Here is a 19,415-nt window from a genome sequence, read left to right as displayed (position 1 = left end):
AAATATGAGAGAAAGAAACAATCTGAAATTCATTCATATATGTAACTGTTGAAAAAACTGTTATTATTTTCGGAAGTTGCACAGTATGTGCAAGATAGTCATGAAAGAAATGATCATTATATCTTTCACAAAAAGCAAATATACCAGATATTCACAGAACTCAGCTTCAGCAAAGTTGTGATTCAGGCACTCAGTTACTACCAAAAATCCAGACACTCTCACTCAAGGTGCCATAAAACCTATAATAAGGGCCGAGCCCTTCCTCCTCTTCTCAAATATATGAGTATGAAATATCAGGGTAAAATATAAACTTGTTTAGCCACAAGTAAAATAAGGCATGGAAGGAAGTGAGAAGGCATGGAAGGAAGCGAGACAGCACATTTGTGCTTAAGAATCAAATAAACGCAATTACTGGCTCCAGAGTATAAGGCTTTCAAAGTAAACAAATGATACAAACTCCCTGGAAAATACAGTATTTATATTGTAATCTCACAGCACAGTTATCAATAACAGATTGGACATTCTGAACAAAAAAACTTGGAGTCACAGAGAGTTATGCACTGATTAAACTGATTTATTAATAATGTTAATCATTCTTGTGTCCTTCAAAAGCAAACCCTTTTACAACTTTTGTTACTAATGGACGCAAAAAAAATTTTTTTACAGACTTCTCCAGTATCAGTTTAGTCATAATAACCTCCAAGTACTGTTTGCTTTTTAAGCTGTCTGAAGTTATCTCTGTTATACTCTGGAAAAATAATTGCATACGGCAACACTGACACTTTAATTAAATTTACTTTCCCTGTCAGAGAAAAAAATTTATCCTCATCAGTGATTTAAGTCACTATGGATTTGATTAGGTAAAGGCATACAACTAAGATCACATAATTGGTCCGCTTCAGTAGTTAATGGGGGAGAGGTGGCAGCATGGGGTGAGAAGAAAAGAAGTAAAGGAAGAGGACTTCAAATGTAGGTAGCCTTCTACAGAAACAGGAGTTTTTGTTCTTTAGGTTTTTAACAGTCTCCAAACAAAAGCTGAATATAAACTACATACAATTCCCAAAAATTCTGCAAAACAAGCATAAAATCAAGAATCCTGACCTCTGAGGAGCAGCTGCAGGGCTTGTCTACAGAATCTAGGACAATAATATTTCTATTATTAAGATACTACCAACCTCCACCACTGTGGAGGTACTTGCTGTATTCCCACTGAAATACTGATAAACTTTTGGATATTAGGGAGCAGAGCATATAGTGATTGATACTGTGCTGGTAAAATACACATTTTTTACAAGCTCTGCCTACTCTCATTTCACACATACTGCTCTAGCATGAAATTTAAAAGCCTTATTTTCTATATGTCTAAAAAAAGTTCATAACCAATCTCTCATTTTTGTGCATAAGTTACAAGAAGGAGAAGTGTACAGCAACTGTAAATTTCCTCACCTTCATACAGTTATTCATATTAGATTATTTCAGTCTTTAAACTATGCAGGTAATAATGTGGCCTATGCCTAGGACATACAAAATATACTTGCAGGACAATTCAACAATGAGTATGTTCTATGACATTAAACAAGTAAGGAGACTTAAAAGACAAGCATAAAATCCTCCCACTTCAGAAAACCCCAAGCTTGCTTTCACAACTACATACTTCTTTTAAGCAGATGACAATACTCTTTTGCTATTATTATTACTTCTGGACTAAAACCCATGAATTTACACTCAAGTATCAATGCATGGAGAGAGGTCAGTGCTCCTTTAAAAAGTGCCTGATAAACATGGCTTCAAATTAGGTAAGAGGTAACAACAGGTTATTATAGATCATTTACCTCCATGATGCAATGATGAATGCAGCAATGTGGTTTCCCAGTGACAAAAACTTTGGCATTGCATGGGTGGAGTCAAACTGAATTCCTAGTATTCCTGTCCACCAAATTAACAGGGTTTTCAAGGTAGATTTTGTCCTGTGCTATCACAGGAGAATGATCACTCCCTCACTGCTTCTTTCCTTCATACTAGTAATAGTCTATCATTATATTCAATATACAGTAACTCAACCATCACTTGCCTTTTTAATTATCACATTCCCCCATTTTAGACACCTGACCTACTTGGCAGGTTAACAAGCACAACACACTCAATGAAGAAAACCTTTGTGTCTTAGAAAGTTTGAAGAGACTGCTTCAGATTGACACATACTCAAGTATAATTTGGTCTCTACAATTCTGAAATTGCCATTACAGAAGTGTCAATGGCTTTCAGTTGGATGAGGGAGGGACCTTAGTAGCCGCAGACGAGGAGAAGGCAGAAGTGCTTAATGACTTCTTTGCCTCAGTTTTCAGTGGGAAGACAACTTGCCTTCAAGACAACTGTTCTCTTGGGTTGGTTGGTGGTGCTAGGGAACAGAATGGTCCCCCCATTATCCAAGAGGAAGCAGTCAGAGAACTGCTGGGATGCTTGGATACTCATTAATAATATCTATGGGCCCAGATGGGATCCATCCCAGGGTGATGAGGGAGCTGGCAGATGAGCTTGCGTAGCCACTCTCCCTCATTTACCAACAGTCCTGGCTCACTGGTTAGGTTCCAGATGACTGGTAACTGGCCAAGGTGACACCCATTCATAAAAAGGGTGGAAGGGAGGATCCTAATAATTATAGTCCAGTCAGCCTGACCTCGGTATCTGGCAAGATAAGGGAACAGTTTCTACTGAGTGTCATCACACAGAATTTACAGGATAGCCAGGGTATCAGGCCCAGCCAGCACGGATTTAGGAGAGGTAGGTGAAGTTTGACTAACCTGATCTCCTTTTATGACCAGGTGACCCACCTGGTGGATGCAGGAAGGGCTGTGGATGTTGTGTACCTGGACTTCAGCAAGGCTTTTAACACTGTCTCCCAAAGCCTATTCCTGGATAAGCTGGCAGCCCACAGCTTGGACAAGAGCACTCTTCACTGGGTTAGGAACTGGCAGGATGGCCAGGCCCAGAGAGTGGTGGTGAATGGTGCTGCATCCAGCTGGCAGCCAGTCACCAGTGGTGTCCCTCAGGGGTCTGTGCTGGAGCCAGTTCTGTTCAATATTTTTATTGATGACGTGGATGAGGGTATTGAATCTTTGATTAGTAAATTTGAGGATGACACTAAGCTGGGAACATGTCGATCTGCTGGAAGATAGGATGGCTCTGCAGAGAGATCTGGAACAGTTGGCTGGATGGGCAGAGTCTAAGAAAATGAAGTTTATTAAGTCCAAGTGCCGAGTCCTGCACTTTGGCCACAATAATCCCGTGCAGCATTACAGGCTGGGGATGGTGTGGCTGGATAGTGCCCAGGAGGAAAGGGACCTGGCGGTACTGGTGACAGCAGCTGAACATGAGCCAGCAGTGTGCCCGGGTGGCCAAGAGGGCCAATGGCATCCTGGCCTGGATCAGGAATGGCGTGACCAGCAGGAGCAGGGAGGTCATACTTCCCCTGTACTCAGCACTGGTGAGGCCACACCTTGAGTATTGTGTCCAGTTCTGGGCCCCTCAGTTTAGAAAGGACGTTGAGATGCTTGAGTGTGTCTAGAGGAGGCAACAAGGCTCATGAGGGGCTTGGAACACAAGCCATAGGAAGAACGACTGAAGGAGTTTGGTTTGTTTAGCCTGGAGAAGAGGAGACTCAGAGGTGACCTTATCACTCTCTACAACTTCCTGAAGGGTGTTTGTAGACAGCTGGGGGTTGGTCTCTTTCTCCAGGCAGCATCTGACAGAACAAGAGGACACAGTCTCAGACTGCATCAAGGGAAATATAGGTTGGATATCAGGAAAAAGTTTTCACGGAAAGAGTGATAAGGCACTGGAATAGTCTGCCTGGGGAGGTGGTGGAGTCACCATCCCTGGACATGTTTAAAAAAAGACTGGATGTGGCACTCGATGCCATGGTTTAGTTGAGGTGTTAGGGCATGGGTTGGACTCAGTGATCTTGAAGGTCTCTTCCAACCTACACATTCTGTGATTCTGTAAACAATTCATCTAAGATTAATCCTCTCCAGCATAACAGCCAAATTATTTCTGAAGGAAAGTGCTTATAAGAACTTAATGAGCTTTAAACTCACATCTTTTTTAAATTAAGCTTAATTTTCTTGACACTCTCTGCATATACATGTCTTAAGGGAATAAACTGCTCTCTGATTTAAGTCTCCCAACGCAAATGTATGATCATAGGAAATTATAAACAGCAACGTGAAAAAAAAAACCCCAGTAAACCTGTTCTTTCTATCGTAATGTAACAGAATCTATGAACTATTTGTTAAAAAGTCACATGCATTAATTTTTACTGAAGAGTTGCCAAAATTGAGCTACACAATTGGGATGTACTGTGATCTTAAAACAGTAACCATACATGGCCTAAAGAATTGGAAAATTATTAAATCGTTACAAAGGAGATTATTTTACCATGACTGATTAAATGTTTTGCATAATAACAAATTTTAATTTTAGTTCTTAGGTACTGTGAAACATTAAGATGCCATTGCTTAAGTAACAAACACACAATCAAAAACTGTGTTGGAAGCACAAAGATTTAATTACCTCTAGAGGAGGGACTTCGACACACATATAAACTGCACATACAGTATATATGTTACAAGACTCATTTCCAGCTTATTAACTCCAAAAGTTGCTGTAGAATTACATTTTTGCTGATTCATAGTTTCCATCTTCATGTTATTTACTGTAAAGTTCTTCCAATTATTTTTTAGGGGGGAGGGGGGTAGAGGAGAAGTGTAAGTTTCATAGATCCAACTCTTCCAACCATGCAGTCTTCTCTGCAATACCTTTTTTACTTCATTGAAAGAAATGGCAGTAGGGTACAACCACCAAATTCTTCAAAATAGCAACAAGAATCTCTTAAGAGGGACACAGTTAACTTAATTCAACAAAATCATCAGGTTCAGTTTGACAGGATGAAAAAACATTAATTTACACAGCACCATATCCATTGAAGTTTCAGGCCAACACTCATGAAGAATGTCCCAGGATCACTGTCTTCAAATTAATGTCTTTTTCCTGTGATTGGAAGACTAATACTTAAAAGGACATATTACTAAAGGCAAACAGATTTAAATAAATTATATTCCATCTTATGAAATGGATTATACAAATTGATTAATATACTGTTTTCTCTGTACCCAGCCAAAGAACAGCAATTATGCCCTTAGTCAGGAAGCTTAATGATTTTAAGATCAGAAGGTATGTTGAAATATTACCATGAAAAGAGCATAAACCAGAACACTTAGTGTCAAAACAAATAATTTACTAGAAAGACACCATACATTACTGCCGTTCAGAAAGGGTCCTGAAAAATCAGTCCTGTCATGTGTAGATTATCATTATGTATCTGTCACGCTGATGATGTCTACACTGAATGAGCTGTAAGAATTTGCTCCATAAATCTGAATTTTGATTGACTTCATACTGACCACCAACCCAGACACAGCTATCACAAAGCTGGATTGGACATGGGTAACTATTATGAGATGGAAAAAAAAGTGAAAATTACATTATTCCAAAATAGTTCTTACATGAACTCTCTTCATGGATCGGTGATTAGCAAAATAAGTTAAAATTTTTAATGCTGAGGGTCTGTACAAGGATACACACATAATTAGATGTCTGTAACACATTTTACCAGTCTGTAAGAAGTACATGGTGTAGAAGCATGGTGTTTATACTGCTACAAAGCAATTACCCTTGCATATATATCAGAAACCAAAGGAAGAAGATAAGGACGTGGCTTGGTAATAAACTTATATCTAGATGTCAAGATTTGCTGATACCAGCTGTGAAAGTTCTATTAGAATTGCAACATTAAAACTGCTGAGAAGCAATTACCACAACAGGGGAGGAAAACGCCCTCTTGAGGTCAAAGATGTAACATTTAAAAAAACCACTACCTCACTAGAAAAAATACGAAGTTTCTTATTCCCACATTGTTAAGGAACAAAGATTACACTTCTGGTTGTTCTGTCTTCAACACAACCACGTAATGTGCACAGGCGCTTTTCACATTTGTGTAGATCTTCACACTTACAGGAGAAGCAAAGCAAAAAATAACCCAGGAAAAACTCTTGAGAGACAAGGATGTGTGAAGGGGAGAAGGAGTGCAAACAAGAAAAAAAACTGCACATGGAAAGCTAATTAAATAATAAAATAAGTTATAAAAAATATAAAACAAGAAAATGGGAAGTGGAGATGTGGTGAAAACAATATAAACAAGAACACTCCATAGAAACAACTTTGCTAAGTGTTGGACTGAATACTCTGATGTCAGGGAGGAGGTCATTCACTTCTTTTGTGACAATGTTTCACACATTAAAACTCCAAAGGAAAATGAAACATTAAGGTCATCCGAACAATTGTTTTGAACAAAGACTCTGTGAATTGCATATAAAATCACCCCCCTTTTTTCCCTTTCTTCCTGTGTATGTACATGAAGTGCTTCTCATCTTACTCAATAATCATTATTTACTTTATCTGTATTTTTTTCAGTTTATAATAACATCAAGGAAAAAAGGCACCCTTGTGATGACATGTTCTTGCTCAAAAAGCAAATTTTTTTTGACTGTCATTCTGTTCAGTAGAAAAATAGTGAAAATAGACCCTGAATGTTTCTTCTTTTTCTTAAATATACAACACCTTCTCTTCTATACCTCACAATTAGCTATTAAAAAGCTCTGCAACACAGCAGCACCGTAATTTAGAATTTTTCAAGTGCCAGTATTTTTAAAGAGAACGAACATTACTCAGGGGAAAATACAGTAATAATAAACCACTCAATTTTTATACATCCATAAGCCCCAAAGCAATTTCACAACCGAGGCCACTACAGTTATCTCCAGTTTGCACACAGGAAACAGGACAGAAGGCAACTAGCCCTGCACAGCCTGGAGGGACGCACCCACAAAGAGAGCAAAGAGCGGATTCCACGTTCTCTAGGAACACCAGACTGCAATTACTACTGAACATTTATGAAGCACTAGTTAAGTACTCAACACAAAACTAACCACAGAAGTGCACCATGGTTATAACAAAAAGTTATGCCATCAACAGATAAATTCTGATAATCAGCAGATAGTATCTGATAAGCAGATAACGTTACTACTTGCTACAGGTCTTTCTAAAATGCCTGTCCCCATTTTTCTTATACACTCCCTTTAAGTATTGAACGGTTGCAATAAGGCCTCCCTTGAGCCTTCTCCAGGTTAAGCAATCTCTAACTTTCAGTGTTACCACATCACTGCCTTTGCAGTACTCATAGCCTACAGAAGTTGTACAGACACACTTTGAGGGAAAGAAATTGAAATACCTAAATCTCAAGTCCCAACATGCACCACTTACTTAAAAAGCAATTACATGCTAGTCTAAGCCTCTGAGATATTTTTGGAAGGACTATGCTCAACAGGGTCGCTCCAATGTAAATCATGATTTCTAAACACTTATTATTATTAAACGCATGAAAATCAGACACACATATTGATAAAAATCAAGATCTTGACTCTTCTTCATTCTAATAAACATGATTATAAAGCCTTTTGGTTAAAGGATAGGACATCTAACATCTATTAAATACGCAATAAATCTAGGTCACAAAAATGCAGTAACCAAAACATGTAGCTGAAAAGTGATCTTTGTGGAGATTTCCCACAAAGCCTTGGACTACATACTCTGCCTATGTCAAATTTTTTAATTGTGTCCCACCTGTTTTTATGTTGTGCATATAAACACAACCTATAGTAAGATATATCTAGTTTTCCTAGGATATGAAAATAGTTTTATCATTTCTTTCTCCAAGAGATATGCACACCTTTTACTTGTCACTTCAATACAGAGTTCTTTTGAAGCAGCATCCTTTGAGGTCCTATAACTTTACCGTACAAATTAATTTCCCTGGCTTATTTCTTTTTGCCTACGTTCCAAAATGTTTTCAATTCTTCTCTAGCTTCAGCTAAGCAGCTCTAAAATAATGAAAGTAATTTCGAGATATGCCGGACAGTTCTGCATAGAAGACCTTTACAGCTGCATCAAAAAAATCTTTGCTTTCATCAGGCACACTCCATTTTCATTAAATACACTTTCTACTTCCTACCTCAACATCTCTTTAACCATTTTCATGTTTGCATGATCCCTGGATGTACTTTCAGTTAGTTAGATGGTGTTTGTCCACCTCATCCAAGTCATCCATTTTATAGAACACTTTAATTATTTTCTGCACATTCACTCAAGTTAGTTTTCCTACACAACAATCCTCTTATGCAAAAGAAAAAGGAAAGACAATAAAATAATATAAATCTGTCACACTATCTCTGTAAAATAAGAAAATTAATACAGTCAAAACATATGTACATGGGGTGCACAGTTGCAACCAGAGGTCTGTCTAAATCACTTGCAATTAGAAATTTGCATTTTAAAACAGAATTTTGTTTGCAATGGAATCAGCTGCAATTATGCATTTTAAAGAGTTTTGACCTGAACATCACTGTTACTTGTGAGAAAATGTATAATCCCAAAAACAGTTTTGGTACACAGTTTTTATACAGTGAAATCTAAATAATGCAAAGTTCACTCGGTCATGTTTCTGTCCATGTCAGTGCTATAAATCATACATGTAATCTTATCCTGGCTAATACATATGACATGGCTATAGTCCTACAATAATGACTAGAAAAGAAAGTAGTTATGATACTTACATTAGTAAGGTGAATGACTCCTTTTGAAGTAACAGAGCAGCCCATGAAACCAACATACTGCAGCTCAGGGCAATGTTCAGCAAAAGCTTTCACCGACTGATCTGTCACCTACAGAAAAGATAAACAGGTAACAGCTGAATAGGTGATATAAGCCCATACTTAACACAGCTTAAGAAATTTCTATGTAGCATTGTCAGGTGGCTCATTTAGACTGTTAGTATTATTATTACCACTACTATTATTTATTTCAAGAGTTTGAGAGAAAACATTGGGTATGCACAGTTTGCACGGATATGCATGGACATATATACATGAAAAAAAGGAAGAAAAAATACTTTTGGCAGAAGGCAGAGAAAAAAGAAACACAAGGCAAGAGATGACAGCCACAAATCCAGATTTTTTTGTCATCTTATTCATGGGCAAATAACCCAAGAGACAACTATATCCACTATTTTCATAAACTATATACCAGAACTAAAATACTATCAAATTTGTTATTGGAGATGAAGATGTTATCTAGTTTAGTACTGACATTTATTTATACAACTATTTTTCATCTATAATTAAGTTTGTATGGCAAAATTTAATAACTATGAGACACAATCTGTTGCATAAATGCATTGCTTTGTAAGTAGATTAAATGATCAAAAGGAACTGTGAAGAATGTTATACTGACATAGGCACACTTAGGACACCTACACATGTTCCTTAAAACAAGTATGGTCTGCCTTTTTTTTTTTTTTTGTGCTTAGCCTCAGGTGAACTCATATAGGAACACTCTTCCTACTGTGCTGCGGATCACCATCAACCAGAGTTCCAACTTGCCCAACATGTCACATTCCTGTACTCTGGCAGCATATGGTGACCTTGGTGAGGACCCCGGCAGAACAACTTTTGAAAAGATAACCTAGAGATATGGCCCACTACCTCATCAAAGCTATATTGCTCTGGGGTTACTGAAAATTGTTACGGACCTAGTGAAGTTTTCTCAAAGCAACAATTTCTCAGCAATCAGAGATTTTTATTGCTGCACATCTGCCAAATAAAAGGTAACCGTTCTAGTATTGTGTATCTAGAACCTGATTAAATGGAAAACAGGCCAAAAGGAAAGGAAAAAGGGTCAGCTGAACAGATTCAATCACAAATTGGGTAGTGATCATGGGGTTGAACAAAAGCAAACCACTGTAGTAAGAAATTTCTTCTCTGATATGATCTGACAGCCTTACATTTTTATTTTTGCTCCTCTCAGCTAAGGACAGTCACAACTTTTTTTGAGATACTGATTACCAAAAACCTGTGACAAATACTATCACAAGTCAAAGGATTAGAAATTTGCAGTATCTGTGATGCTACCAGCACCAAACCAGGGCTGAAAAAAAAAAAAAAAAAGTCTCCTATAAAAAATAAATTCAAACCTCTTGATACAGCTAATAATCCTAGAGGACTCCATTACAACCTTAGTCTGCCCTCCCAACAGAAGATTCAAGTGTGATTCTCTCTTGCAGACAGATTTGCCCTACCTGTCAAGAAAATGTAGCAATGAAAAATAAATAGCATAAATGCCTAATATCACAAATTCATTACACAGCTTAAAACTTCAATCTAGAAATAATTTCTTACTTTTAGCTAACGTTTAGGGGCATGAAGACTTTGAAAAATTACAGTTTGAATGCAAATAATAAAATTGCTATGTCTTAAAATATCTTCTTTCTATACTACAGTATTTTCTGTAATCTAAACAAAACTGTGGAAAAAATCATTTTAATAAAAATTAGTAATAGCAGATTATGACCATTTATATTAAATAGTTTACAGATTAGCAGTGAACCTTTTCAGTGCTTGATAGATATCCAGCACCTGTTTAATCAGAAAAAGATTCTTCATTACCTCTATATGCCAGGCAAGCCTCATGATTTTCCAGTCAAAAGGAGTGTGACATAACCTGATCATGTTTCACAGTTACTGTGGGAGTTTAGACACATACTTTGCTACTGCAAATAACAAATTGTTCTTAAATCTTGACTTAAATAAAAATTTTGCTGTCAGACAACAAAACTCCACTATCTGCAGAAGATGACTTGAACTTTTATTGGGAAACACTGTAAAAATTTTCTCAATCAACACTGTACCTTCCTCTCAGCAGTGTTTGTTATACCAGCATCTAGGAAATCATTACTTTTTTTTCAGACTCTATGTCATTTATAGCAACTGATTTTTTAATAACACGCTTCCATTCAGACAGCCTGTAATGAAGACCACTTGATGTTGTTTGGTTAAACACTTTTAATATGACTCCACTTTCCTATGATTGTATTACCTGGGAAGGAACATATGTATATATTTCTATATTTACATACACACACACACACTTGCAATTTCACTAAAAGGGCTTCTCCTAAGATGAACATAAAAGACTATGCATGAAAATACCAGATCAAAATATCTGTAATCTAAACATCTGCTAAAAAAAGATAGAGGTAAAATTTATATTATGTATTTTTGTTTTTCTTTTTCGGCAGGGTTTGGGGAAAACAAGAACATGTAGCAATTTGGAATTTATTTAAAACTTATGTGTAAAATAATAGTCAAGTAAAATTACCTAGCCTTCAGTTAGAATAACAAATAACTAAATCCTATCTATCCTTATTTTTACATAATATACAACCATAATGATACAAAGTTTGTATGCAGAAGTTTGTTTTGGGTTGTTTGGTTTTTTTTCATTTGATCTATTTGTGCCAAGGAGAAAAAAAAGTAGGTAAAGTTCAGCCATATCTGAAAGCGTGATCAGACCCTGGGATGGGCTCCCCAGGGAGGTGGTGGAGTCCCCGTCCCTGAAGTTGCTTAAGGTGGACATAGGTGGACATGGCACTCAGAGCTGATTGACAACATGTTTGGCCAAAGCTTGGACTCAGCAACCCCAGAAGCTTTTCCACCCTAACTCATTCCTGACTTGGTGAAACAGAAGCAACAAAGTTAAAGTTCAAGGATGTGTCTACAATTGGAAACATCCATTCTCCACAACTAGGCTTCCTTCCTCTTCATCACTGTCAGAGTCCAGCACTGGTGGTTTCTAAACAGACTTTTATTTAGCTCCAACATGCAGACTGGGTCACTATTTCTACCAGAAGTTGGTGCCAAAAATAGTAACCTTGTTTACTGTATGAATGTGTTTTTTACACTTGCAAGAGATGGTCTGTTCAGCAGAATGAAAGAAAACTGAGTAATTTAAAAAAGCATGGAAAATTAGCAGTGATATGTATGCAATGATTATGCACCTTCAAACTGTCTCTTTGCTATACAATGTGTACCTGTATGTTAAATCTTCACTACTCAGGAGAGAGAACAAGTATATAAAAGGTGTATTAGAAATACAGCTTCTATGAACTAATGAATTTTTAAACAACTGACATTCTCATGCATTAAACAAACAAATTAGACTAGCATAATCTAAAACTAGATTACCACAAAAAAATACACTGCAGTTCTACAGAAATTACCCTGGTCAACAAAGACAGAAATTCACACACAGTTCCATTACAGATCACAGTACTCTTCTTCCAAGAATCTTTAGTAATTGGATTGTCTAGTCGACCTTCATTGACTTGCATTCATCTTGTCTTGCTTCATGTTAGTATTTGAAAAAGTAATATAGGATGATGAGGGCAGATTTATAAGTTATGCAGTAAAGCATTGTGAATGGGAAATACACTGGTCTGGAACTAATGGCACAGATTTTGCTCCTATCAAAAAGATGTATGATAAGTGAGATATGATTTAATCATTTTCTTTTCATGTATTGCAGCCTGTTACATATGAATTCCAGTTCTGCACTGTTTCACAGAAATTAAATATTTTCCCTACTCTGAATTAGATTTTGTAAGTATTAGTTTATTTTACATTCTATTCAATAAATGAAAGCACAAAGAGGAAAAAGTAGAGATGATAATGCAAAAAGAAAGACTAAGGTACCACAATAAAAGCCACTCAAATTCCAACTAAAAAGCCTCACAATTAATGAACACCTACAGAAGCTCAAAAAGAAGTAACTGAAAAAAAAGAGCTAGGAATATAAAAAGCAAATGGCACAGAACAAATACTGTATTCTTACTTAAACAGGTGCACTGCACTGTCTGTAAGCAGATCTTAATATACAACTTTTTCCATATATATATATATATATGGAAAATAGATATATATTTTTCCATATATACATAAATAAAAGTTGCAAAAATATGCAAAATATTCCTCAGAAGAATAAACTCTGCTAGAGTAAAACTATGCCGTCATGTAAATAGAGACTCAGTCGTGAAGCTAAGTATTCACTACAAAAGGCAATACCAACAGTAGAAGAAACCCTTTTTCTCCCAGTTCCTTATTCCATAAATGTTTATTCCATCTTGGTCGGATGCCAGCTTAAGCAAACTTTATTTGGGCACCAAAGGAAGAAGGAAAGAGTCGGGGAGGGCTTACTAAAATTCAGTTGTATGTTTGAAAAGGGATTAAGTTTGCAAAAATCTCATCTTCCAATTCAGTCCTAAAACTTTCTTGCCCTACCTATGCATTGTTATCTGCTACAGACTGAGGACCACATGCCACCCCTCCAAAACCTACCCTACATGTGGCTACACCCTCCAATACGGTGTTGCTCTGTCTCCCCTGAAATTCTTGTGCGCCATAACCTATCATGATGTGCAGTTAGGCTAAACTCTAGTATAGTTTTGGTTTAACTCCTTTTTACCAAGACATCTAGAATACATTAATTTCAAAAGATGCACGCAAATCACAAGAGCAAAGGCATTTACCAGGGACTATTTTAGATCACAAGTGAACTCAACCAAAGTCACACGTATGCAATACATACAAAAAAAGAAACATAAAGCAAAAAGATTGCTGATACACAAAAATATCTATATACTGTAAACCAAGGCAGTCAGGCTACCACTGTTCTATCAGCAGGAAAGAAATAAAATATCGTTACATGAACATCTAAAAAAAAAATAATAATAAAAAAATCACAAATGACACTAATGAAGTAGTTTTGAGAGAAGATGCCTTACTACATGTGTATGCTTACATAGGAACTTCTGCTTAGCTTAAATTTTGTCTCACTGTCTCTGTACTAAAATTATCAGGTGATGCCTCTTTCCCATAAAGCTAAAGATGACCTTTCCTCTTGTTTGACTAACACTTTCAAAACTACTTTTTAGGGTCAAAAGGAGGGTCAAAAGAAAGATCAAAATATTACAGTAGAATACTATTAAATTTTGCAGTTAAACTAAAGCATATACTTTAAAATATTTAAGGTTATACATACCTTCCTAGTCCTGTGAGTAGAAAATGACAAGAAAATTCTGTTAAAATTTAACCACATTTAAATTCAAGTACAAATTCAATTTAATTTTTCAATTACTTTCCACAGGAGCTGCAATATTCAAAGTATTCACTTACAGATTTAGTCTTAAGGTTCCACCAAATAAACAAGAGCACTCATTAGCATACGTTCCTAACAATATTTTAATAATATAATTTCTTAGGAATACATAATACTATTAGATTGACCATAAACATAAATTCACCTCATCTTAAATTAATGGTTATTCAACACAAACTCAGCTTACAAACACACAAAAATAAAGAGTGCTATAAACAAATAAAAAGCTCTTTTGCCGTTATCTCCCTCAGGAAACAAAAGGCAGAAATGGTGGAAAATAACATTTATGTTTCAAAACTTAAGCTGAAAGAGACTTTTCCTATTCAACAGGACTGAGAGACTACCTGCTTTCCACAAGCACAAACTTAAATTATATTTGTCATAAAAGCTGTGACAAAGTAATTATCATTGGCAAATATGCGTTTAATTCATGTCCCCATATTGCAATTACAGAAGACTGACAAAAGTAAGGCATGGCTAATCTGTCATCATGCTCAAGTTCTCAGGACACCTAAATTTCATTAGTGAGGAGCAGAAGGCAAGACTCATCTGAACTAACTGCCAGAATGTATTTCTTCACCTGCAGTAAATGCAACTTCATCAAAACAGAAATTAAACAACTTCCAGCTTTAACTTCCAGTAGTACTACCAATTTCTATGAGCATGCAAAAGAGAAATATAAATCTTTCTATTCTTTCATCTTTGAAAGAAACTAACTGAAAAGGAAATTATCCCCATTTTTTAGTATACACTTTTAAAGATTCAGTTAAATCATCAATCTTTTCACAATCTCAGTTTATAACTTTGAGTGGTTCCTTTTTGTTAGGAAAAAATATTTTTACAGAACAAATGTGTGGCCTTTCATAAAATAAAACATTGCTGCTTACTAATGACTGCTGCAGGATATGGAGGTATAACTGTTATAGTTATTAAAGCTTTTGTTTACCAGAAAGCCCTGTAGGAGGACACAGCTGCAGCCTGGACAATTAGAGGTCGGCTGGGGGGTGAGAGACAGCTACATGTGGACAGCAGGCTACAGCTGGACCAGCCAATGGGTGCCCTTCTTCTGTTAAGTTTTGGTTATGCCTGGAGGAAGCTGAAGGTATAAAGGAGAAGTGTTTTCTACAATGAGGTGATTCCTTCACATGCACAAGGGGGTCCATGTGTCTTTGTTTCCCATTGCTACAGGCTGCAAAATCTGTTCCATTATTAACTGAAGGAGGTGAATTAATCCATCAGCAAAGTGACTTTTTACAAACAAATTAAAAATAAAAATGCTTTTGAAGTATTTTAAGATTGACTTAAGTTTTAGATGTCCTGTACACCCCTTGCTACCTCAGACCTCATGTGAATATACACTCACTCTGAGGCATTTTGTAACAATTCACTACTTCAGCCTCACATTTTAGGGAAGGGGAGGGGAAGAGTGAAGAGGATTGAATTTCTGTACTTGCCCTCATCCTTATACATCACTCCAGGAGTTAGTATCGCTAATCTGCCCATGATACGAGGGGAAAAGATCGACTAGAGTGTAAGGACTGAATTGTTAAAAATAGCATTTTACATTACATTTACTAGCTGGCCTCATCACCTACATTATGGTAACATCAACTAATTTATATCTTAGGTATGAAAACAACCCCAGAATTTTGCAGTATACTTAATTCAATACTCAGGGAAATCATAATTTTATAAGGTACCCTTTTAGAATGCATGTGGATTTAGGAAGTTCCTCCCTGATACTTCAGAGGATTGAACAACTGGCTATAAAGAGCAGTGTTCCTGTTTTATCTTGACAATAATGAAAGCCTTACAAGGATACAAACCCTTCCTAATTACTCCAACGTGATTTTTAGATACAGAACTCTAAGTACCTCTGTTAAAGCCCACACAAAGTATTTGTTTAGTTTCTGTAGCACAGAGAATCACTTTTTAATCTTATTTTCTTTTTGTTACTGATGGCATGAGGCATCAAAGGATGACCTGTTCTTCCTTTTTGGTCTATTTTATCCTGCAAATTATTTAGTACTAAACAAAACAATGCCCTTGGAAAATATTTAGTTTGAAATACTAAATAACTGTACCACTGTCTACAAACCAGTTTAAATATCTGAGTTAGAAAATAAATCTAAATTCTCAATATAAATTATCTGATTCCCATTATCTTATAATTTTATTAAGTACAGTTTACATGCATTCATATTAAACAAGATTATGAGCACAGCCTAAATTATTTGTTGAAAAATGCAAATAAAAATGAAAAAACAATTCTTCATCATATAAAATATGGCCCTCCTACCAAATGAGAAAATTTATTATCAAAATGTGTTTACTCTTGACTTGGAAAACACTGCTTCCAAAACTAAACATCTTCCACCAAACAGTATGTATACATAACCTGATAGCCTACAAAAATGTTAGGAAAATTAAAAAACTAAAATAAAAAAGAGAATACTGCATAATAAATTTTGTAGCAAGAGTCACACACCATAAATACTTTGTATTAACAAATGGTTATAGGAAAACTGAACGTTCGTCAGCGTATTTTTTAAGCAGAAGAATGCATGATAACTTCTAAAATTTATAAATAATATTCCCCTTTGCTACTCACAACACTCAATCCAAAGACTAACGTCTTCCACATACTGAGAAATACGTATCAAGCATTTTAATTTAGTATCATTCTGAATACAAAGGAAGAAAAAATTTCCATGTAACCACAAAATACATACGTCCATGGTTCAATGGTCTAGAAACTTAGTTATTTCCTCTTTGTGTAAGAAGGGTATGAATAAAATATTCATCCTCTCTGGAACAAAAGATGACTTTGCATTATCTTCCCTTTTATTGCCCTCAGAGCTATAGAAGCATACTTTCTATTCTGTATTATGAGTAAAAAAACCCCACAAAACCCCGGGTTATTCAACAGCTTTACTGTTAACCCTAATAGAATCATCTTACTACCACCTAAAATCTTTTTAAATGACATAAACTTTCATTTTCACTTCCTCTGTGCAATACGGTCTTATACATTCCCATTAAATTCATTTACTCTGGCAAATATATCTATTTACCACAACTTCAAGGCTTTTAAAGGGGCTGGAAGTTTATTTTACAGTACACATTCATGTAACAAGTGATCTATGCTCATACTGTTTCCCTTCTAAAATGGCCTCACAAGCATGGTTAATGTTCACAAACAGTGGGGGTCTTGGTCATGAAAACTACTAAATACTATTATGTCTGCATCCTTTTGGTTTACTTCAAGAACACTGTCTTTTTCACAAATAAAAACATACTTCATTTGCCTCCTTACTCCGATTATCTTTTGAGGGCCTCCTAGATACTTAAATAAACGCTTTCATTTCCCTGGTCAAGAATGAAAAATCCATGTCCCTTGCATTAAAAACACCATCACTTCCCCATAGCATAAGTTTATTTCATTGTCACATCCCTCCCATAGGCAAAAACTAATCTGTCGTTCTTGTAGTGTTTTTATTTCATGTGAAAAACTTAAACACTGATGTAGACAATGCTCTCACTGCTATTGTACAATACCAACCAGTTGTTTCTAACAGACGCTCACACATTAAAGCTTTTGTTCATTACAAAAAGACAAAATAGTATGAAATACTGTAACCGTCTCTTTACCCCAAGTTATTATATGCACCCCTGTGTACGCTACAGGGATAAATACTTTCCACATTCTTCACTAGCTCTAAAAAAGCTTCCTCAGTGAAACAAAGTGTTAAAAAAGTGATTAAAAAAAGTGAAGCAAGCCAAAACTCTAATATAAGAGTGATGTATCTATGCATAACCAGATCCCTTCATCTACCAAACATAATCAAATTCCTAGTATGCAGTTCATTCAATAATACAAGTCTGTGACATCTACATTAATATATATATGACAGTGGTAAAAGAGCCACTGTAACCTGAGGCTAACACACAAACAGAGACGGCAAATACCTGGTAGTTACTTAGGCCTACAAAACCACCACAAATTTTAGGAATAAAAACAGGTTTGATCCCTTGGCATCAAATGTTTATTTTAGGAGCTGGTAAATGAGACTGAAAAAGTAATCTTACCATAAAATGGTTTGGGTTGGAAGGAACCTCTAAGATTACTGACAACTCTCCTGCCATGTACAGGGACACCTTGTCCTAGACCAAGTTGCGAAGGGCTCCAGCAACCTGATCTTGACACTTCCAGGGGTGGAACATCCACAACTTCTCTGACCAGCTCATGCCAGTGACTCACCACTCTCACAGTAAAGAATTTTTGTTATATCTGATCTAAATCCACTCTCATGTTTGAGTCCATTGCCTTTTGCCCAGTCACACTATACTCTTGTGAACAGTCTCTCTCCATCTTTCTTGTGAGATTTGTTCAGTACTGGATGGCCACAGCTAGGTCACCTCAAAGCCTTCTCTTTGCTAGGCCAAACAATCCCGATTCTCTCAGCCTTTTCCCATGGGAGAGCTGCTCCATCCCTTGAATCACCTTGGTGTCCCTCCTCTAGACTCTCTCCAACAGCTCCATGTCCTTCCTGTGCTGGGACCCCAGGGCTGGGGGCAGTTTTGCAGGTGGGGTCTCACCAGAGCAGAACAGAGGGGCAGAATCCCCTCCCTCCCCTGCTGCCCACAGAACACTTTGGGGAGCAGCCCAGGACACTCTTGGCTTTCTGGGCTGGGAGTGGCCATGGCTGGCTCATGTCCAGCTCTCACCCTACAGCACCCCCAAGTCCTTCTGGGCAGGGCTACTCTCAATCTGTTCATCCCCAGCCTAGGCTGGCACTGGCGGCTGCCGACCCAGAGCACTTGGCCTTGTTAAACCTCATGAGATTCCCCTGGGCCACTTCTCAAGCTTGTCCAGGGCCCTCTGGATGGCATTCTGTCCTTCAGGAGTGTCAACTGCACCACTCAGCTTGGTGTCATCTTAGAACTTGTTGAGGGTGCACTCAACTCCTTCAGCTCTGTCACTGATGAAGACATTAAATAACACTGGTCCCTGAACCCTGTCCCCCGGGGAACACCTCTTGTCACAGATGCCCATTAGGACTCAGACCCATTTATCACTCTGGATGCAACATCCAACTAATTCCTTACCAATCTAACACGCCACTTATCAAATCCATGACTCTCCAATTTACAGAGGATGTTGTAGTGGAACTGTGTCAAAGGCTTTACAGAAGTCCAGATAAACAACATATGTAACCCCTCCTCTATCCAGTGGTGTGGTCACTTCAACACAG

At 36.9% G+C, this 19,415-nt stretch overlaps 1 protein-coding gene across 1 annotated transcript in view; it reads right to left on the bottom strand.

The window, feature by feature from the left end:
- FBXL17 (F-box and leucine rich repeat protein 17) overlaps positions 1-19,415 on the bottom strand; it is a 301,707-nt gene that overhangs the window by 205,008 nt on the left and 77,284 nt on the right. The window contains exon 5 of the mRNA XM_040090897.2: positions 8,727-8,834. Within this exon, the coding sequence (XP_039946831.1) occupies positions 8,727-8,834 (108 nt within the window). The remainder of the gene's footprint in view (positions 1-8,726; positions 8,835-19,415) is intronic.

This window comes from Hirundo rustica, chromosome Z, assembly GCF_015227805.2.
Source record: "Hirundo rustica isolate bHirRus1 chromosome Z, bHirRus1.pri.v3, whole genome shotgun sequence".
In the NCBI taxonomy this organism is placed as follows: domain Eukaryota; kingdom Metazoa; phylum Chordata; class Aves; order Passeriformes; family Hirundinidae; genus Hirundo; species Hirundo rustica.
The sequence above is the reverse complement of the archived record's forward strand: the minus strand, read 5'-3'. Positions and strand labels throughout refer to the sequence as shown.